This window comes from Crocuta crocuta, unplaced genomic scaffold, assembly GCF_008692635.1.
Source record: "Crocuta crocuta isolate KB4526 unplaced genomic scaffold, BGI_CrCroc_1.0 scaffold318, whole genome shotgun sequence".
Classification (NCBI taxonomy): domain Eukaryota; kingdom Metazoa; phylum Chordata; class Mammalia; order Carnivora; family Hyaenidae; genus Crocuta; species Crocuta crocuta.
The window spans coordinates 2,218,689-2,240,113 of NW_027531425.1; the positions used below are offsets into that span (position 1 = coordinate 2,218,689).

A 21,425-nucleotide genomic window follows, 5' to 3' on the forward strand; every position below is an offset into this window, starting at 1 on the left:
GCACAGGAGGCTGTGGCGGAGGGATCGTGAAGGTGCTGAGCTCCTGGCCCCGGCTTCTCAACGGCTGCCACCTCCTTTCAGCCCTCACGGCCTCCTGGCTCTGGCCCAGAAAGTGACTCATTTGTAAATTATCATGGTTTTCTGCATTAAAAAAAATGGCCATTTCTGGACCACTCTGGTGTCTGAGTGCCTATGGCGAGAATGTGATGTAGGGGGTATGATTTAGTTCTCCTGCAGTGGGGGCGACGGGGGTTGCAACCCGCTTCCTCAGGGTCTTTCCCACCCTGGTCTCCATGCACCTGTTTCCCTGAGGCCTGGGCTCCTGGCTTGGGAGAGACCTGGGCAGGGAGGGTAAGTTCCACTGCTTTTCTACCTTCGAGCATCTTGCTAGAAGAAGGTGACACCAGGAAAGGGGGCTAGGCTGTGGCTTCCAGGCAGGTGGTGAACCAGTGCGACCCTGAATCGGGGGCACTCGGGACCCCCTCCTGGGCTGGCGCTGGCTGTTGTGGGGGAAGGGGGTTGCTGCCCTGCCAGCTAGCCCGCAAAGGTGATTTCTGGGTCTGCCGTGTCACTTTCTCAGGAGGCCCAGGGGGCAGAAGAGCAGGTACTCAGAGGGGCATGGGGCTGCCCCTCGGAGCAGCACAGGTTGCTACACATGTGCTGTTTCCATGGGCCCCCAGAAGGTACCCGGTGCCCTTAAGAGCGGTAGCAGCAGTGGCCGCCTGCCAGGTAGACTCTGGCTGTTTGGCTTTTGCCGAGAAAAGTACCGGCTGCCATGGCAACCGCTGGAGCTGAGCTGGCCCCAGCAGCTGGGGCCTTCAAGGTCATGGTGATCCGGTGTGGCCCGGCCCCCAGGCAGAGCAGTACCAAGCCCAGGAAGGGTCCTCCTGGAGGATGTGGCCTGGTCCCACCTGGGGCTGGGCAAACCGGGCCCCTGAGGGCTACCGTGGGGTCAGGCGCGTGCGGGGCCTTCTCGAGAACCGAATGGCAGTGCCCCTCCTCCTTGTTCCTCTCAGAGCCACCTCTGGAGCTGAGGGCAGAGATAACCACTGTGAAGGCAGCTTCGTTTCCAGCCTCCTGGGGCCTTGATGTCACCGCGTGGGAGACGGTGTTGCAGTGGTGAGCAGGAATGGCTGGAACAGGGGGCCCCCCCCCAGGTACCATCCTGTGCCCCTCTGGCCCCCGGCCACCACCTGCACCGAAGGACTTAATCTGCAGGCACCATCTCACTGCCTTGGAGAAAACATCCTCATTCCTCCAGTTCTCCAAGGGAGTGGGCAGGGAGGGGGAGGGGAGCTCAGGACACCCCTCCCCTCAAAGCCTGGAGTCCTGACTGCCACCCTAGCCCCCTGGTTCCACATGCCAGGCCACGGCAACTTCGGGGGCCCCCACTCCCTCAGACCTTCCTCAGGGTCTAGGAGGAGCTCGGACCCTCAGCCGTTGCAAGAGACAAAGGAGGGCAGACGAGGCTCAGGCCCCAGCCTTCCTGGTAATGACCGGGATCTTCTCTTCCTGGCCTCACTGCCTACCTGACCCTATGGTGCCTCTCAGGGAGACAGGGCTCCGGGGCACCAATCAGGGGTCCTCGGGGAGGGCTCTGTCCATCCTAAGAAGATGTGGGGCACACGGTTCCAGCAGCTGCAAAGGAGGGCAGGATAAGGGGTCCTTGAGAGTGACAGTAGTGGCCTCAGGCTCCCTTAAGGCCACAGAAGACTGGGGAATAGGGAAGCGCTGGGCTGGCAGGGGCTGAGGGTGGGGCTGCCTGGGAGTGTCCTGACAGACTGCCCTGATTTGGTTAGGAACACAGTGTGGGAGGTGGTGTGGACTGGAGGGTGGGGGAGACCAGGACAAGGGAAATTAAGATGAGCAATTCTCCCCGCTGACCACTGGAGGGCAGGCGCCACATCAGCCTCGTTCCTCTTCCCTAGGACCACCTGTGTCTTTCCCCGGGTGTGGTAGCCAGGAGAGGCGGCCCAAAGCTCTGGGAGGGTGGACTGGGAAAAACCCAGCAAGGCCAGTAGCCAGAACCCTCCCTAGATCAAAAGGCCAGGACCTAATTCCTTGGGGAGTCTTCACTCCCCAGTTAAAGGCCCTGGAATCAACCACCCCCAACTTCTCTCACCACTTCCCTGGTTGTGAACACAGAACCTCTCTTAATCCAACCCCAGTCTAACTCTTCCACTGGAAGCCCTTCGGCTTTGCTGCCCGCCTTCCATCTTAACGGGATTAATTTGACTATAAGAGTTGGACTGTTTATCGAGCATTGTTAATATGCACTTTGAAAGCTGGTCATCAGCCCTTTTAGGTCCAATGGATACATTCTCTTAGATAGGTTTTGAATGACGACTTCAAACACGTAAGGTCACAGAGCCCCGAAGCACATCACTAGCGACCTTGCTTCATTACTCAGTGACCTGGGGGCCTTCTAACTGGGCTCGGGCACACAAGCCCTTTCCTGGGATGCGGGCTTGCAGCAGCTTTCAGGAGATTTTCAAAGGGCTCCTTCTCCAAAGGGGAATACAAATTATGGATAAAGCTTGACCTTGGTGTTTGCAGAGGAGGAGGATGAAGCCTAGAGGGCACACTTGACTCTCACCTTCAGCCAAGGCCATGTGACTACTTCTAGAGAGAACCCAAGTTTCCGGGACTCCCTCCACTGCTCTCACCACTGCCTTTTTAGGACCCAGGTGGGCAATTTGTGGGGAGGTCTGGCTTACCTCCTTGAGACGGGCAGTGTCTTCAGGGTGCAGGCTCTGGGGGTGGTGACAGTCTCTCCAGAGGCTTGGCCTGGCCTTCCCTGGCCTCAGGTTTCCTCCCAGGTCCCATGCCCGAAGATCCCCGGAGTTGCCACAAGGGGGCAGTGGTGGCTGGGCTGGCGGCACTTGTAGACATTCTGGACAGGGGCCAGCAGCCCTCCCCTCCCCCGCACAAGGGCCAGATTCTGAAATGGTCTGTGTTTATTATGCCGACAGAAAACAAAAATTCCCCAAGTGTAAACAGGAGAAATGTGCTGGTTAAGTTACTCATTATCTTATTATTAACAAAATAAAGCACTATCTATGTTTACAGTCATAAAAAAAAACAGCCTGGAGAGAAGATGGGCTTGAGGGAAAGGGGGGGGGGGGACAGGGAGAAGATGGGGTGCAGGCACAGAAGCCACATCTGCCCCTGTGGGGTTAGGATTCCCTTCCCACCCTGATCCAAGGGCTGTTCTGGATCGTTGGAGTCAGGTGCCGGTGGGATGGGACTTTCATAGGGAAATAACCTGTCCAGTGGGAGCAGGAGCGGAGGGGAGTTCCCCAGTGTTAGTGGAGGGGGAAGGGGGGAGGGGAGCAGGCTGGCAGAGAGGTGGTCTTACCCTCCCACTCCCTACTCACCAGCTGCCATGGGGGGAGCCCTGCTCCCCAGGACGGAGGGAACACCATCAATCCTGTCCCCAACTCCTGGCCCTCAGGTTGGGACCAGGGACAGGGGCACCAAGACCGAGCCCCTTGGAGGCTGAACACATTCCCACGTTGCTCAGAGCTAAAAATGACTGTGGGAACCAACCGTAGGGCAGAGTCAGGGAGGGAATGAAGGGACAGGAAGGGGAGGTCAGGGCGGCTGGTGGGCCCAGGGGCCTGACAAACCCAAGCTGACCAGTGGTGTCAAAGGGGGCAGGGGCCAAGAAGGGACCACAGAACAGCCCTGCAGAGAACACAAGGACACACAGAACCTGAGACACCCAGACTGACAAAGAGGTAGCAATTTGGGGACAATGAAGCACAGGAAGAGGCCCCCAGAGAAGCAAGAGGTGACATCAAGAGACACACCCACAGGAACTCAGCAACAGTGCCTGGCACACAGCAGGCACTCAATAAATACCTTGTGCAATGAATGAGCAGGTGGAAATACACACATGAGCATGTGCACACACCTCCATGTACACACGTGTGCGCACACACACAGCAGCCAGAGGCACAACGGGCTCAGCAGAAGATGAAGACAAGGGACAGCCAGACCTTTCTGCAGAGTACAAAGTGATCCTGTGATAGAGGAGTGATGATGGGGGGGAGGGGGTGGTTGTTTGGTCCTATAGGGGCTGGTCCAGCCAGGACAAGAATGAAAACAAAGCATGTGGTCCCAGGGGGACAGGTCTGGAGCTGCCAGGCCCCTGAGGTGAGTAGACCTGCAGGAAGGGTCATACAGTGTCCGCTGGCCACGAGCCCCAAGGGCCAAGGTGCGCTCAGCACTTCGCTGCTCTACAGGCCCCGCCCACCTCAGCCCACAGTGCGTCAGGTGTGGCCCCAGGGGAGGTGATGGGGCATCTCCCCTCAGGAGGATATCTACAAGTGCACAGCTGTGCCCCTCTCCTGGGCAAGTCCAAGTACCAACGTAGTCCAGGCCGGCTGGCTGTGCCCATCGGCTTGGGGCCGGGCCCTCCCAGCTAGGATCAGTCCGTGAGCACCACCAGCTCCCCATCACTCTTCTCCTCGCCCTCCGAGTCCTCGTCTTCGCTGTACCGGTACATCTCGCCATCAGCCACCGAATGCCTGTCTTCTGCAGCCTCGCCCTCCTCCCTGAGGCTGCAGGTGTTGACGATGACAGGCATGTTGGGGTCCAGGCTCCGGGGCACATAGTGCTCCACCAGGGGTTGAGCCAGGGGCACGCCTGCCACTCGAGGGTACAGGACCTCCGAGGAGCTCATCGGCAGCTGGCCAGCCTGGGGGCTGCAGGGCAGACGAGAGGCACACTTGCAGAGGGACCCCCACCTCGCACCCCCAAATCCAGCTCCCCTCTGGTTCACTTCAAGGCGTGCCCTCCCCACCCCACGACCCTTTTGCCTTGAGACATGCACACTGCCACCCGGCTTGCTTGCTGCTGACAGCCAAATTCATGGTCCACTATAGCCCTGCTCACACATGCAGTCCGGGGCCCGGAGCATGTTCAACAGATATGCCCAGAGGCTCCTGTGTGAATCCAGTTTTTGGAAGTTCTATATTTAGATGCCCCAGGGCGGGGTTTGAAAGAATCCATGCAGGAGCTTGCTTTTGTCAAGTTGGGAATCCGCTGTATAATAAGTACCTTCATTTTTAGCACCCTTGAATTTTTTTTTTTTTTTTTTTTTTTTTGGGGTTTTTGTTTCAAAGGCACNTTTTTTTTTTTTTAAGGAGTTTGTGATTCATAGGCACACGTGGCCAGTCTCCCACAGTCAGGTACAATCCTATGCCCTGAGCCACCGGGCAACCCCTGCGGCCATACACACGGGCCCAGGCAGACCCAGATCACGCCCACACACATCTAAGCTCCAAACCGACAGATAGCACCAGGGTCACACACAAAGGCACGCACGCCACACACTCACGGCCACGCACAGGAGCGGCAGGTGCACAGGCACGTGGAGGGGGGAGAGGCTTGGCCGCCTACGGTGGGGCTACTCACGGGGTCACGTAGCTCTGGCGGGCGTCCTGGCGCCTGGTCCTCATCAGGGCTTTGTACTCGCCTACCCGCAGCCGCTTGCCCTCCACGATGCAGGTGCGCTTGGGCCGTGGCTTGTACTTGTAGTCCGGGTACTTTTCCAGGTGCTGCCGGCTCAGCCTTGCCTGCTCCTCGTAGTAGGGCTGCTTCTCCTGGTTGCTCATGGACTTCCAGCGAGAGCCTGGCCCGGCCCCCGGGGACAGGCAGTCAGTGCTCGGCTTGCTGACCACCCCCAAACCCCCTATACGTCCCTAAGAGTTTGGCCCCCAGCTGGATCAACAAGGTGATAGATGTGCAAGCACCTAGTGAGGACCCGGCCCCACATGGGTGCCCCTTGGATGTCAGTGGAGCAAATGCATGAATGAAGTTGGCATGTATGTGGGCGTCCATTTATGGAGTAACCACATCCCAAACTACCCAGCCACTTCCGGCAGGCTCGGCCTGGCTCTGCCAGATTTGCAAAAAAACAAAAGAGCAGCCAACCCCAGGCCCCCTGCGGAGGACAAAATGCCCCATTTTCACAAGAGACAGAGGCGCCTCAGTCTTGAAAACAACTGCCACCTTCTAGCCCCGCCCCACCTGCCTTAGCTTCCAGTCAGGACACAGAATTTGTTTTTAAAAATCTTTCTACTAGGAGCACCTGGGTGGCTCAGTTGGTTAAGCGACCAACTTTGGCTTAGGTCATGATCTCATAGTATGTGGGTTCGAGCCCCACAACAAGCTCTCTGCCAACAGCTCTGAGTCTGGAGCCTGCTTCAAATCTGTGTCTCCCTCTCTCTCTCTGTCCTTCCCCCATGCACACACGCTCTCAAAAATAAACATTTTTAGAGCACTGGGTATTATATGGAAACCAACTTAATAAACTATTAAAAAAGGAAAAAAAATTTTTTTAAATGAAAAAAAAAGAAAACCCAAAAACAAAAAAAAACTTTGTACTAGTATCCCTGACTGGCTCAGGCAAAACATTCAACTTTTTTTTTTTTTTTTTTTTTTAAGAGAATCCAACTCTTGATCTTGGAGTCCTGAGTTCAAACCCAGTGCTGGGTGTAGAGATCAAATAAATATTTTTTGTTTAAAAACAAAAAACTGCCACCACCTCTCTAGGGACAGCCCAAGAATGCCAATCTTTCCTGTTTCCTGCCAGAGTTCCAAGGGTCTAGGCAAACAGAACAGGTTAGGGAGAGATCAGGGGCTAGAGAATGTACACACACATACCACACTCCTCAATTCTTGGGGTCTACAAGAGCCCCAGAGTGGTAATAACACCCCAGGACCCACCAGACTCCTCGGAAGCTCAGCACGACCGGGACTGTCCCCCAGCAAGCGCCAAGTAAAGCCAGCTGGCTCCTGCCACCAGGTCTTGCTGGCATGGCCCCTGGAGCCCTGAGAGCCCGTACCCACCGGCCCTTACCAAGGATCTTGCTGATGCTGGAGTTGTGCATGTCTGGGAAGGCTTGGAGGATCTTCCTTCGCTCATCTTTGGCCCACACCATGAAGGCATTCATAGGCCTCTTGATGTGGCTGCTGTTCCGGGACTCTGGAAAGTGGCGGGAGCCTGGGGGACAGCAGTGAAGTCAGCCAGGGAGGGCAGCCCCTCGGGGTAGGGCTGGCAGAGACCGCCGTTATTTGGCCACTAGGGGGCGATGGGGAGGCTCCCACAGGAGCCAGGGACCCTGGAAGCAGGACCTCAGCAGGGGCCCAGCCAGTGACCCAGAGACTGACAAGAGCCAGACACAGGAGGGGACTTCAGAGACAGGGTCTGCGAGAAACGGCATCTGGGAGAAAAGGCATCAGGGAGGCACACAATCTGACCCACCCTGACCCCGGTAGGAAGCAGAGGTGGGCCCTCCTGCCCCCCAGTCCCTCACCATCTATGTCACAGCCCAACATGGCTTCTTCCAGGGGGTGCACACAACTCTCCTCCAGCCGCTCCTTAGCCGGGGACGTGTCCAGGCTGATGAGGTCCTGGAGTTGACAGACAAAATCTGTACATGAGCCCCTCTGCATCACCCCACACCCCTCCCTCCAGCAGACTCAGACCGAATCTTCCACCCCAGTCCCTCAGCTTCCCTGCATCCTGCCCCAGTGCAGGGGAGCCCTCATACCTTGCGGAAGGGGGTGTTGGGGGAGCCCTCTAAGGCCCCACTGTGGCCATGCAGCAGCTGTCGAGCATCCTGAATGGCTTTGGTGACCGCGTCCCCTTCACCAAGGAAGCCTATGGGAAAGGGGGGGAGAAGGAGAAATGGGGGTGGGAGGAGAAATGGGGGTGGNGAGGAGGAGAAATGGGGGTGGGGCAGCAGAGGGGATCAACCCAGTTCACACCAGGCTACTCCTGTGAGTTTTTCACCGGGGTTGGTGCTCCCTGTCGCCCCTTCCAGACAGCTGCACGTGCCCAAGGGGGCGCTGTTTACACTGGCTGTGGAGCCGTGGGCCAGTAGGCTAGAACAGAGAATCACACTCCCTAAAACTAAAACTCAGTGTGGCCTGGAGCCCTGAAGTGGGGGAGCCGAGCCAGATGTGAGCGGGAAGAGGAAGTAGGGGGCCTTCTGAGACAGCGCAGAAACTAAAAGAGGCCAAAGACGGCAGCTCTAACCCCTTGTTTTACAGAAACCGTAGCCCGCAGAAGGGAAGGACATGCCCAAGGTCATACCATGCATCCCTGGCAGAGCGCTTACCCAATGGCAGACTAGGCGGGCTGGACTGCAGGTCCCGAGTGGGGGCCCCGTGGCTGGGGGGGCGGGGTCCACAGTTCATCTTCAGGCTGGGGGAGCTGGAGGCATTGGGCAGCTCGGGGGCCTTGGGCTTGGCTGTGAGGTTCAGGGGCTGGGAGGACTCCTGAGAGAGACCCAGAGAGGAGAGGCTGAGACACACCAGGGCCCTCCCCACCCCCCACAGAGGGACAGGAGGGGACACGTTGGAACACAAAGACAGACAAACATCCCCGGGACACACAAGGACACGGCAGGAAAGGAAGAGACTGGCAAGAGCAGGTGAAGAAGAGCACAGGAGCCCGCAGTCCCCTGGGCGGGCAGCCCGGGGCCAGTGTGTGGAGCAGTACCTGCAGGGGGTGGTGGGCGGCCATGGCCCCGGGCCTCTTCACCACCGGGGCCGGGGGGCTGTGCAGCAGCTGCAGGGGGTACTCCACTATGGAAAAGGCGGCAAGGAGAAAAGTCCTGGATGAGCACAGAACAGCAGACGCCCTGCTTGACGAGGTCCCAGCCGCAGCAGGTGGGCAGAGGCGTGAAGCTGGCCCAGCTCGTGTGCAGCCCAGGCCTTCCCCAGCGCCCCCGTGCCGCCGAAGGCCTCCTCATCCACCCCCCACCCCACCCCTGCACACCGATCGGCATCTTCACCCTTTTCCTGCCCTTCCCAACCCGCTGAGCCTGGAGTTCCCGCCCAACGGGGACCTGAAAGCAGGTATACACCCACTCATTCTACAGACACTGGTGTTTGTACCTACTATGTGCAGGGTACAAAAGCCGCTCCCTGGGCGTTATCCTGCTCACGCATTAGCCCCCAATACCCTAGTGTATGGCATGGAACCGGTGCTCAGGACATCACCCCATTTTACAGATGAAGACACAGAGACCAGGAGACGTCACACGGGTTATGCCATAGCTCAGAAATGGCAGCACAGACATTTGAACACAGCCCTTCCTTTCCCCCTTACACGGCACCCTCTCTGCTCCACCTGGCCTACCGTGCTGGTCCTCAACCCAGCCCGGCATCAAGGAGTGGACAGCTCAGGTGGAGAGAGAAGCTGTGTACACGAATTGCTAACCACATGGCCGGTGGTGTTCTGGGCTGCAGGCAGGCAGGTGGAGGGGAGATGTGGGTTTGCGAGAGCCAAGAAGTGGGCAAGGAGACAGGCCCGTGATGGGCAAGGTGGCCTCGGAGGCCTGTGACGGCCGGGCTTGGGTTTGTGGACTCGGTGCTGTGGGCAATGGGGCACCACCTATGGCCTGGGAGCTGGGGGGAGGCGCTCTTCGCTCCACTCAGGGAAGGGTCATCTGGAAGCCCGTGGCCCCCTGCTTACTAGGACTCTGAAGCCAGCAAAGCGGTAGCAAGCCGGCCGGTTCAAGTCATCCCACAGCTGATTTCCTGCCTTCCTTGTCCAGAAGCAGGGGGTCAGACGCACCACCACACACTGCCCCCAGGCCCTGCCCTCCTCACTCCTGCGGCTCTGTTCCCCTTGAGTTGCAATGGTTTTGTGCTGCTGGCCTGTTCCCCCTTCCCAGTGTCCCCACTTCCCCAAGTGACAACTTCCTTGAAGTTGGGGCCTAACTTTTTCAGTCCTTTGTGTTTCCCCCTCCCCCACACTAGAGCGTCCAGCGTAGAGCAAGGTGGAGCAGAGCTGGCGGTGCTAACCTGTGGCCCACAGGGATTCACCCGCCTGCTCTCGCACACGGAACAGGGAGGGTAGACCCAATGGAATCGACCTAAAAGCTATCCCCGCTCCTGCAACAACTATGGGCAACCTCCCTGCCCTGACCCGTGACCTTTCAACAAGGTGTCCATGGTCATGGTCTACTAATTCCATCTCCGCTTCTGTCCGAGAACCACCTCAGCAGCCCCCTACCAGCCCCGCTCCGACCGGTCCCCCTTCCCTCTCTGCTGCCGGTCACCCGCAGTCAGTGTGACAACACACCCTCTGCTCAAGTGTTCAAGCAGGATGGAGATCCTACAAAATAAATTCCAAACACCAGGCTCGGCCCCAACTGCTCCCGCCAGCCTGTCTCCCCACCCTGCCATGCGCTCCCCTCCACTCCAACCAACCCCTGCAGCTGCCAACCTCAGGCTCCAGGCCTCAGCTCCGGGCTTCACCCCCACAGCCCACCTCTGGGGACCCAATCAAGCACCTCCTCCACAGAAAGCCCTCCTGGATTCCCCACTTATTGATATCCTTTCTCCCTCCCCAGACTGTAAAACTCCTTGAGCTCAAAACCCATTTTTATCACCCCCCCATAGCCACCTGGCAACAACAGGGCATCAGACACGTGGTTGGTACTCAGTCTGTGTTCACTGAATTTCAGCAGCGGGACAGAAGGGACTCGGTCGGGGTAAAGTACAGACCTCAGTTAGAGTTCAAGAGATTAATATTCTGGTCCAGTGAACGTACCAGAGCCAGGGACACTAGATCTAGAGAGGCTACATTCACTTTTATCTGGAAAGCGCTTCATTGTTTTCAAGCGCAATTTCTTTTTCGATTCTCTCAGGGAGGTTCAGAAAGAAGGGATGTTGCTTCCACTGGCCCAGAAAGGCCTCATGGCAAAGTAATGCGCCAGAGCGGTCCCGGGCTCCTCCCTGACCTCAGGCCTCAGCTAGCGGCTGGACCCCCGCCCTCACTCACCTGGTTTGCAGGGGATGGGCTGAATGGGCAAGGCCAGCTGGGAATCGGGGGTGACAGGCAGAGGCTGGTGACTTGGAGGGAAGGCTGGGATCATGACGTAAGGCATGTTGACCTGCTGAGGGCAAAGAAACCCTGTGTGAGTCCCTGGGGGCCCAAACGGCTCAACCCAGGATGCAGAGAATGGACCCAGACACGAGAGGTATAGCGACCGGTACAGGGTGAGTCTTCAAAAGGTCTCCATATGAGGGGCACCTGGGTGGCTCAGTCGGTTGGGCGTCCGACTTCCACTCGAGTTAGGATCTCATAGTTCGTGGGTTCGAGTCAGGATCTCATAGTTTGTGGGTTCGAGTCAGGATCTCATAGTTCGTGGGTTCGGGTCAGGATCTCATAGTTCGTGGGTTCGAGTCAGGATCTCATAGTTCATGGGTTCGAGCCCCACTGTCGGGCTCTGTGCTGACAGCTCAGAGCCTGGAGCCTGCTTTGGATTTTGTCTCTCTGCCCCTCCCCTGCTCGTTCTCCTCTCTCTCAAAAAAAAAAAAAAATATATATATATATGTTTTTTAAAGGCTCCCTTCGACCCCACATCTCCTCCTACCTGCCAGCCCCAGCTAGGGAAGACGACACTCTGGCCCCTCCCGTAAGCCAGGGGAAGACACCTGGGGTTCGGAGCTAGAGCAGAAGTAAGCCCCCTCCCTAGGGCCATGCCTGAGTGAGTCTGCTTAACCCACCTCTCCCCCATCTCTCCCTGTCCCTGGGAGCCATCCATCTCCAGGCTGATGTCACCCCCTCAGCCCCTGGCCCTCTCCCCACCCTTTTTACCTGGATCTGCTGCTGGAGGAGGTTGATCTTATGTTGCTGCTGAATCAGCTGCTGCTGCTGTTTGGCAATCTGGCGGCAGGAAAGAGCGGGGTAACAGACATGAGGGATGTTAGCCCTGTCCCAGGACGCACCGCCCCCTGCCCCCCACACCGGCACAAACCACACGCTGGGTGGGGCAAGCAGCAGGACAGCCCACCTTCAGAGCACCTTCCTCCGGAGGCCAAGGGTGGAGGTTGGGCGGAAGTAGCAAGCTGCTCAGGCTCAGAGCCCCTTCCAGTCCCCGGCCCCCCACAAGGCTTACGAACAGCCAGAGGTGGGACTACTACTACACCCCCACCACCCAGGCCTGCCCCCGACGTGCTCCCTTCTAGGCTCTGACAGACCCCCTCCGCTAGCAGACACGAGGCTGGGCCCACCTGCTCCTGCTGCTGCCGGGCCAGCTCCATCTGCTGCTGTTGCTTCTCAAACAGCATGGCAGCCATGTTCTTCTGCTCCGAGTGGGCCGTCAGAAGCTGGTCTCTCAGGGTAGACAGCTGGTGGATCATGACCAGGAGCTGGAGCTCTTTCTCTGCCAGGCTCTCCTGGGTCCCTGCTCCATAGCGAAACGGCCACCAGTAAGAATGTCTGTCTGTCCATCTGTCCACCTATGCACCCACCCACCCATCTGACATTTGTTGGGCAATGGCAATTTCCCAGGCCCCTGTCAGGGGCTGAGCGACAGAGGATGGAGACCTGATCCTTGCCCTGCAGGGAGCTTGCCTGCTGTCTGACAACCAGCTGCCCTAGAAGTTCCCCACCATCCCCCGCTGCTTCCGGTCCCTAGAAACGCTGACCGGGGACTTCTTGGATCACTTCTCGGATGTCCTCAGGTGCCCAGTGCCATGGCATCGGTGTGGAGAACTGTCCCACAGAAGGGGCCCAGTGGGACACGCTCAGGCCTTGGAGCAAGACCGATCTGGGCTCAAATTCCTACTTCAACCTATCCTTTCCAGAAGTTGGATAAATAACCAACTTCTCTGCACTTTTTTTTAATCTATAAATAAGCACAGGAATAGCCACTTCCCAGGGGGTGCTGTCAGGGTTAAAAAGACAGTGAATGTAAGGCCGAGTCCAGAATCTGGCACATGGTCATCCACCCACAGGGGCCACTGTCCCCTGCCCTCTACTTAAGCTCACATAAGACACAGCTGTGCCAGGCTGCAGACCATTCGACTCAATCACTCAGGGAGCCTTTGAAACATACACACATGCCCAGACCCCCGGCCCCGGGGGTTCTCAGCACGTGGAATGGAGCCTGAGCACTGGGGTGGTTTGAAAGCCCCCCCACCATGGGGGTGAGCAACCACACTGGAAATACGGCCACTCTCATGAACCAAGCAGCAGCCCTTGAATTCACTCAGTGAGGTCCTGGCAGCCTAGGAATTTAATTTTCAGCAGTAAAAGGGGATAACTGGCTCATTTTATCTAGCTAGATCTGGGAAGTGGCAGGGACACACCTGAGGTTACAAGGGTCCCCGGTAAGAGCCCAAATCTGTATTCATGGAATGGCATTCCCACCAGGCCTCTCCTGCACGGGAAGGAGCCAGACCAAAAGCTCGGTCCCCAGGTGAGGGAAGGTGCCAAACCCCGGGGCTGGGCAGGAGCCGGAGGGGTACAGGCCAGATACAAGGGGACCAAGAGCCTCCAAAACCACCCCGCAGGCCCAGACTGCGTGGCCAGACTGGGAGAAGGGAAAGGGGTTCAGCCAGCCTCCCCCACCTACCCACATGGGCCTTCACCTTTCACGTCTTTGGTTTCCACAGAGCTCCTTCCCAGGAACCTCTCCTTCCAGTCACTGGACAGCAGCTTCTCGATGGCCGGCACGACTAGAAGACACCAGAGAGGTGAGGAACAGCGCTCTTAACACCTCCCGCCTGGGCCCGCCTCCAACCTAGGCGGACATCTTACCTTCTTTTAAATTTTGGTTGAAGTCCAGTTTCTCGTGGCTTCCTGAGGCAGCCTCAGAACCTCCCGGTCTCTTGGGTTCTGGACACCCATTGCTGTCCGGGGGGCTGCAGTCCTGCAGTATGCACAGATTATCACCGTCACCCCCCTGAAAGCAGACTGCAGGGGGAACGGAGGCCCCCAGGCATGTGCACCCTGAGAAATCCAAGCGCACCCGCTGCCCCCGGGTAGGGCTCTCCCTCCCCACCTTCCCTACGTTTGCCCTGACTTTGCTGCATTTAGCAAAAGAACAAAAGCTTTAAAGATACCAGAGGCTCAGTGACTCATGAGGCACTTGATCCCACAGGAGACTCTGAACTTCTCTGAACCTGACTTCATTCCCTCTTCTGAAAGTGGAAATATTAATACCTCCCCTATCAGGATTGACGCTGGGGTCAAGTTAATGCACATGAAGTTTGCTGCTGCAGGGTCAAGTGCCAAGCCCACTATTGATTATTACTCTCTTGCAATTGCCCACATCTACAGCTGGGTGGGTTACTCCTGGGACAACCACCTCGTCCCTCCTTAGGGCTTCACCCCCTCTCCTCACCTGAGTCCTCCCCATTCTTTAAGGCCTACTAACTCAAGGCCCTACTCCTCCAGGAAGTCTTCCTCTATTGCCACCCCTCCCCTCTTCCCTCTAGGCTCGATCCTTCCCCAGAGCCCTAAAATTCTCATTTGGTTTTTAATGACACATTCCTCTTTTTACATCTCTTGCATGGAATCAGGATTTTTAAGAACTCCAAGAGTCCTTATTGCTCTTGTAGTTCAGAACTCCACCATGTTGAGGATGAGGAATTGAGTGACGGCACTCAGGCTGGGGTAATAAGGCTGATTTTCTCAAATTGTACGGTAGATGACTTTTGAGCAGATGTATCCTGTCTCTCCAACTAGTCCTCAGATCAGGACTGGTCACACATGGGGGAGTAGTTAGCACCAGGTGAGCATGCACAAGAGCGAGACCATGTACCGCTCAGACAGGTGGCCTGCCTGAACTTGGCAGCCCCTCTCCACCCACCTACAGTCTTCCCCCAGAGACGTTTCTGCTTCCTGTGTCCCCAGCGAGGGGAGTGGGTGCCTGCCCAGCCTCAAGAAGAGGTGTGTAGGCTACAGAGGCAAAGTGAGCCCCATCAAGTGTGGGTTATGTAGGCAAAGTGGGCGCACTGACCCAGGAGCCCCGGGGAAAGGGCCGGGCACCTGGGCTGGAGCTTGGGGGTCAGCACCATCCTGGGAAGCCCGGGCTGGGTCTCCGGGCTGGGGTTCCGCTGTAGCGGCGGAGGCCTGGATGGCCTCATGGCAGGGCTCCTTCTTCCCTTCAGACTTGACGGTACAGTTCACCATGGTGCCAACGCCATCCAGGGCCAGCTGGGCAGAGCCAGGGCTCCTCATGGACATCCTAAGGGAGGATGAGCAGAGCGGAACCAACTGTAGATACAGCGACGCCATCAGCACGAAATGCAAACTCCCATTTGGAACCCACAGTAAAAAACTAGAAACCATTCTTCTGCCCCTCACTTTCTTCCATAGGAAGGTCTACAGCCAGTCACGCAGGCCCTACCTTCAGGAGTCCCTGCCCGTTGCAGCGTCTGGCTGAATGGTTAACCTAAGGAGGGCAGGGATTGTCAACTAGCGGTTTCTGCTCCCAGTAAAGCCAAAATTATGTGTATTTATAATTAGCTACCAAAATATACAAATCACGAGATATTGCATGAGATCTGGATTTGAACTTCTCTTGTTGGTCTGGGGGCAATAATTGGCTAGAATTAAGTAGCAGGTGCTCCCTACGGACAAGCCAGTTTTCCTTAGTCCCTACCACTCCCTACTACCCCCCAAAAGGGGGACCAAGGGTCAACTACCCTTTATATACGTGTTTCTAATGGAGACAAGATAAAAGCGAACTATTTTTCATATCCATGTAGCTACCAAAAGTGGGGACATAGCAGGCTGAGAGATGTATAGCTTGGAGAAAAAATATTTGCCTATATCTAGCTGGAGTCTCTCACAGAGAGTCGCTCTCCTCTACTCCTGTGCCTTGGCAACTCTTGGTGTAAGCGGAATCTGCTCCCCTCACTGCTGCTGTCACCACTGCCTGGAATCCCGGGGATCAAAATCCTGGGGAGTGATTGCTGGTGGTCATTCCATACTCAGAGCCAAACAGGCAGATGCGCACAGTTCACTTGCTCCCTGTTCAAAGTCACGGAGACAAGACCAGTGGGGACACCCAGCACCAGGTTCTAAGTACGCACAGGCTACTCGACTAGTGACGAAGTCACCTTGGACCTCTCCACACCTGTTTCCTCATCTGCAAAATGGCGTTCAGGAGGAGACGATTTGTTAAAATTTACCCGTTTACAACATTGCTTGGCACTAGTGAAACCACCGCAAGTTGAAATGCAGTCCCTACAACGGAGCCACAGTCTAAGCATGCCCCGGGGGGTTGTTTGAGAGCTAGTTACGGTCACCCACAAATCAAACTCTGCGAATGGAGCAGGAATCTGTTTTAACGAACCCTACAGGTGAGGCCGATACTCACCCATTTGAGAAGCATCCTTAAATTGTCTTAAAAATGTAACACCTGTGCAAAAATTTTAGGAGGGGGCGTGTAAGACAAAAATCAGATCTAGTAAACATCCCTTAAAGCCGAATTGCGGGTGCAGTATATAATACTGTATATTGCATCGACTCCGTACAGCAAAACATTTCTTGTGAGTGAAGCAACGTGCTGTATACAAGAGCCCACGGACCGTATTTTACATGAAACAGCGGAACGAACGTTCCAGTTGAAGATGTATTTGATTTGATGCCACCTAGACCAAAGCAGACCCTCCTGCCACTTTCAAAGGCCAGGGTCCCCTCGGGCCTGACTGGCACGGGACCCAAGACACGACCCCAGCCGAGCTCCCCCGAGGCCTTTCAGGGTCCGGCCCCAGGGTCCCCTCTCACCACGCAGGGGCCTGGACAGCGTCCAGGAAGCAGGCGGCTCGGCCCATCCGGGCACAGGGCGGGGCGGGGAGCCAGGCCCGGAGCAGGGGGGGCCGNCATAACAAACAAACCCCGGGCTCAAGCTGTGAATTAATCAAACCGCTGAAAATAAAACCTTCCTCTCAGGAACTTCAGACAAAAGAAATGAAAACAACCAGGCTGGCTGGAAAATAAAAGGCAGCCGCGCTGAAAAGGGGACAAAAGGAAACCAGACAATAGGGTGTTGGACAAAGGCAATAAAGCCAAAGGAAGTGTGACAGGCGAACAATGCGGGCCTGTGGGCTTGTGATCCCCGGCCGCTCCGCGCCACCTCGTCCGTCCCACACCCACCGCTCCGCCGGGCGTGGGCGGGCCACCAGGTCGCCTCCGCGCTCCCCACTCGGGTCCTAGAAGGTTTTCGCCTCCATTCTGTCCCACCTTCCTGGCCTTCCAGCTCCTACCTCGAAGCCTTTCTCCCACTGCAGCCCAGAGACCCCAGCGGCACAGCAGGGCGCAGGTTAGACGGGCAGCCGGAAGGCCTCCCCACCGCAGAATGCTGCCCCGTGCATCCCCCCACCCCGGGCGGAAGGTGAAGGCAGGGAGGTGATTAACAGTCCCAATTAACTCTCGGACGGCACTGCCCACTCCCATAGCCACTCACCACCACAAGCGGCCACCGGGCTTGTAAGGCGGCCAGATCCCATGCGAACGTGCTGAGCGTAAACTACACCCGGCTTTCAAAGGGTTAGCATGCAAAACGGAATGCCACATAGCTCATTAAGAAATGGTTATTGATTACACGTTGATATTACAATGTTTTGGATACACGGAGTTAGATAAAGTACTGTTTTCACCGGCTTCCTTTTGCACTTCGTAGCGTGGGTGCTGGAGAATTGAAAAGTTAGGCAGGAGGCTCACACCGGATTTCTGTCCGACGGTGCGCACGCGGACACCTCCCTGTGGGCACCGATGGCCTGTTTACCCACACTTAACTCCCCACCAGTACCTCCGGGGGGACTGTGGATGATCTTTGTATCGGGAGCTTGCCTCCTCCTGGCGCTCCCACCGGCGCATCCTGGCCTCTGGCACAGCCCCGGGACACACAAAGAAAAGGACGCCTGGTGACCAGCCAAGCCGCTCACCAGGGCGTGGTGCCCACCAGACAGCCCTGCCAGACCCCGCTGCCCAGACAAGGGCCCTTCCATTTCCACAGGCGTCTGCCTCAACGTCGGCCACCGGCTCTCGGTTGGTCCCTCTGGGTCCATGTGTAGACAGAGAAGCAACAGCCCGGACCCTGGGCTCCTCCCAGGGTCTCACGTTCTGGCGGAGAGGGTCCTGGGGCGGCGGCTTCCTTCCCTCCCCTTTCCGCCCACAGAGACGAGAGTCCCTCTGAAAAGCGTCCGTGCCAGGTGCTGAACCCGAGCCATCCAATCCCGCTCTCTTCCCTGAGTGCAGAGCAAAAGCTGCATGTGATTAAGAGCGAAAGGAGAACCAGGTGGAAGGTAGGGAGTCCACGTGCAGCCCTGCTCCGCCGCCCCCCCCCGCGGCTGAGGGTCCTTGCAAAGGTGCCTCCAGGTCTACAGGCTCGTGGGAGAACAAAGACACCTGGAGGTTAGCAGGTGGTCAATGGTACAGAGTTTGGAAAACTCACAGGCTTTTGGGTTCTCCGACCTGAGTTCAAATTCCTGCTGCACCACCAGCTGACTCGTGTGACCTCAGGCAGGTTCATGAGCTCTGAGCTGGTCTCCTCATCCATATAATGGGTATAATAATCCCTAGTTCACAAGTGCCTGAGAAGATTAAATAATAGAGGGTGAGTATCCATTAAGTTATCATACAGCCCAGGAAGCTTCTAGATGCAGGTGGTTAAGAGAGAAGTTACCTGGGGTCAGACCCGCAGGTACATTTGAAATCCAACTCTACCCAATTAATTGCTGTGCAATCTTGAGCAAGTGACTTAGCCTCTCTGAATTCATTTCCTCCTCAGAAAAAATGAGAATAAGAAAACCCAGTATGGGGGCACCTGGGAGGCTCAGTTGGTTAAGCGTCCAACTTCAGCTCAAGTCATGATCTTACAGTTTGTGGGTTCAAGCCCTGCATCGGGCTCAGTGCTGAAAGCTCAGAGCCTAGAGCCTGCTTCAGATTCTGCGTTTCTCTCTCTCTTTGCCCCTCTCCTGCTCACACACACTCTCGCTCCCTCAAAATAAATAAATGTTTTAAAAAAAACAGTATGAAGGGATAAGCCTTCCATTAACACCCCAGACTCTATAATATGTACCTGTTTTACATTATTATGATACCCTAAACTTGGCCTTCAGGACACTTATCACAGTTGGTAATGATACCTGTACATGCTTAGTTTATTTCTGAAGGGCCTAGTAGCCTGGAAACCCACCCCGGAGCACTGTGGAAACATACCTGGTTTTGCTCACCACTGTAGCCCCGGAATCTAGCACATTGCCTGGAGCATAGTAGGTGCTCAACAAATACTCCCACAATATCAGAGTAGAATACAGTTCAGCAAAAGAGCACAAGGCAGACCTGGGTGCATAATAAGTTAACAGCTACTACAGACCGTCCTCCATTTATGAGGGGGTTAGATCCCAGTGAACCCATCAAAGTTGAAAAGATAGGTCAAAAATGCATCTACTCCACCCGACCTACCCAACATCTTGGGCTTAGCCCAGACTGCCTTAAACGTGAACACTTACACTAGCCTACAATTGGGCAGAATCATCTACACAACGCCTACTATAGAATAAAGTGTTGAAAATCTCATGTAATTTACTGAATACTGTGCTGACAGGGAAACACAGGCCCAGAACCGTGACAAGCGTAACTGGCAGCTACCCGGGAGCGGTCACTGCCCAGCATCACGACACAGCGGCATAGCGCGTGATCGCCAGCCTGGGAAAAGATCAAGATTCAAAGTATGGTTTCTACTGGATGCGTGTGGCTTTTTGACCCTCCTAAAGCTGAAAACTCAGAAGTCAAGCCATCATCGGTCAGAACGTCTGTGTTATCATTATCCAACAGAAGTTGCGTACACGCCACCTGGCCCCCAGCCAGCCTTGGCGGCCTCCCTGGCCCCCCAGCCAGCCTCAGCTGCCTCCCCTCACATCTAAGCTCCTCCTATGAGTGAACTAAATCCCCCCCAGCACCAAAGCCAACCTCCTTCCTTTGCTCTTACCTTGGGACAGGGAAGAAAAGCTGTCCACACCCTTCGGATTTAAAGACCCTATTGGGGGACACCTCAGTGGGTCAGTCAATTAAGCATTTGACTGTTGATTTTAGCTCAGGTCAGGATCCCAGGGTCGTGGGATGGGGCCCTGCTTCGGATTCCGCACGCAGTATGGAACCTGCTTAAGATATTCTCTTTCTCTCTGTACCCCTCTCCCCTGCTCGCACTCTCTCTCTAAAATAAAAAACAAATAAAGACCTACTGGAATCTTAGGTCTCTCCCTTTCGAGAGATGTAAAAGCTCCTTTAATTTCTTTGCCCTGTCTTCAAAAAGCACACTCCAGGTTTCCATTACCCACGTGGTTTCTCAGGAGGCTTGGAGGACAGCAACTACACCCGCCCAGCTCCCCAGAGGTCTAAACGCCAAAGGACCCTCGACTCAAAGGAGCAGTGAGTTACAGGGCTCCCCCAGGTCCCAGTCAGAGGCCACCAAGTCCATAGTACACTCCCGTCAGCCTCCCCCCGGGGTGGAAGTACTCCTGTGAACCCGGCCTCCACCCTCCCTTGCCCAGCCTTACTCATAGTTCATAAATGGAGACACTGAGGCCCAGTTCGCGTGGCTTGTTTCGGCAGTACCGCTTCTGGGCTAGAGGCAGAACGCAGGGACACGGACCAGCTGGGATACAGATCAGCACCCCTGCTCTCCCCACCCTTCCCTTCTCCCACTCCCCAGGCCCCCTGCAGCCTTCCTTCTCGGCCTTAGCTCACCTGAGCATCTGTAAGAGGTGAAGGCCTCTGGGGGAGAGGGCTTAGGACATCCTCACCCAGGATGGGCCAGAGCCTGGAGTCTGGGAGCCGGCCACAGAGAGGCCCCGGGCCAGATCCCTGGCACAAGGCATAGAGAGACCCCTGCACTCCAGAGGGCCAGCCGCTCAGAAAGGCTCTTATAGCACACAGCTGCCTGCAGGTGCCGGTCCTCTCCCTTTCTCCTCCCCACAACCAACCCTTTCCTGGGCCCTCCGACCCCCACCCACGGGAGCACGCGCACGAGCCCCTTTCTACCCAAAACACATCACCAGCCGCTTCCTTTCCCGGATCAGCCAACAACGGGCCCAGCTGGATTGGAATCAAAGGAGTTTGCAACCCTCAGCCCTTCCTCCCTCTACAACGACAGCCCCCTCCCCGCAAAAAATATCTAGATGCAGATAAAGATAGAGATAAATTCCAGTCATCAGAGCATGACGGGTGACTCAGACCCGGGGGGTACAGGAAGACGGCCTGAGCAGACAGGCAGACCCCCCAAGGAGGGCCATGACCGCACTTCCCCACCAGGCACAGCCAAACCTGAAGGCCCTCCCACTCCAAGCTCACCGAGCCGGTGGTACCAAGGGGCACCACCAGGGAGAGATCCACTCGGCAGGGGTGGGGCAGGGCCTGAGTCCCAGGGGAATGTCACTTCCTCTCAAAGCCCCAGAGAGTGGAGAGCCTCAGGCAGCCCCAAACAATAGCCCGAGGCGTGGGTGCCCAGAGCAGTGCCCCGGTGCCACATCCTGCCATTCTTCTCCCAGGCCGCACCCTGCCACCCTTCCTGGCTACGCCCGATCCTATCTCTGATGTTTACTCAGAGCCGGGAGCTGGGCTGGCTACAGGCTTGGGGAAAAGCTTTCCTGAGAGG

The 21,425-nt window shown here is 56.4% G+C and overlaps 2 protein-coding genes across 5 annotated transcripts in view; one reads left to right on the top strand and one right to left on the bottom strand.

The window, feature by feature from the left end:
- ETNK2 (ethanolamine kinase 2) overlaps nt 1-2,883 on the top strand; it is a 20,475-nt gene extending 17,592 nt beyond the window's left edge. The window contains exon 9 of the transcript XR_013337040.1: nt 1,017-2,883. The gene's annotated coding sequence lies outside the window, so the exon portion shown is untranslated. The remainder of the gene's footprint in view (nt 1-1,016) is intronic.
- A 56-nt stretch (nt 2,884-2,939) lies between these two features.
- Nucleotides 2,940-21,425, bottom strand: part of SOX13 (SRY-box transcription factor 13) — a 45,310-nt gene continuing 26,824 nt past the window's right edge. For 2 of the 4 annotated variants that reach the window (XM_077771945.1, XM_077771947.1), the window contains exons 2-14: nt 14,807-15,005; nt 13,574-13,685; nt 13,405-13,491; nt 12,043-12,215; nt 11,627-11,695; nt 10,808-10,922; nt 8,516-8,601; nt 8,133-8,292; nt 7,563-7,672; nt 7,326-7,422; nt 6,869-7,012; nt 5,422-5,638; nt 2,940-4,709 (exon numbers count right to left, since the gene is read on the bottom strand). In XM_077771945.1, coding sequence (XP_077628071.1) covers nt 4,433-4,709; nt 5,422-5,638; nt 6,869-7,012; nt 7,326-7,422; nt 7,563-7,672; nt 8,133-8,292; nt 8,516-8,601; nt 10,808-10,922; nt 11,627-11,695; nt 12,043-12,215; nt 13,405-13,491; nt 13,574-13,685; nt 14,807-15,004 — 1,845 coding nt within the window. In that variant the 5' untranslated portion in view covers nt 15,005 and the 3' untranslated portion in view covers nt 2,940-4,432. Of the gene's footprint in view, nt 4,710-5,421; nt 5,639-6,868; nt 7,013-7,325; nt 7,423-7,562; nt 7,673-8,132; nt 8,293-8,515; nt 8,602-10,807; nt 10,923-11,626; nt 11,696-12,042; nt 12,216-13,404; nt 13,492-13,573; nt 13,686-14,806; nt 15,006-18,221; nt 18,361-21,425 lie in introns of all 4 variants that reach the window. The other 2 variants (XM_077771946.1, XM_077771948.1) reach the window with 2 other exon arrangements.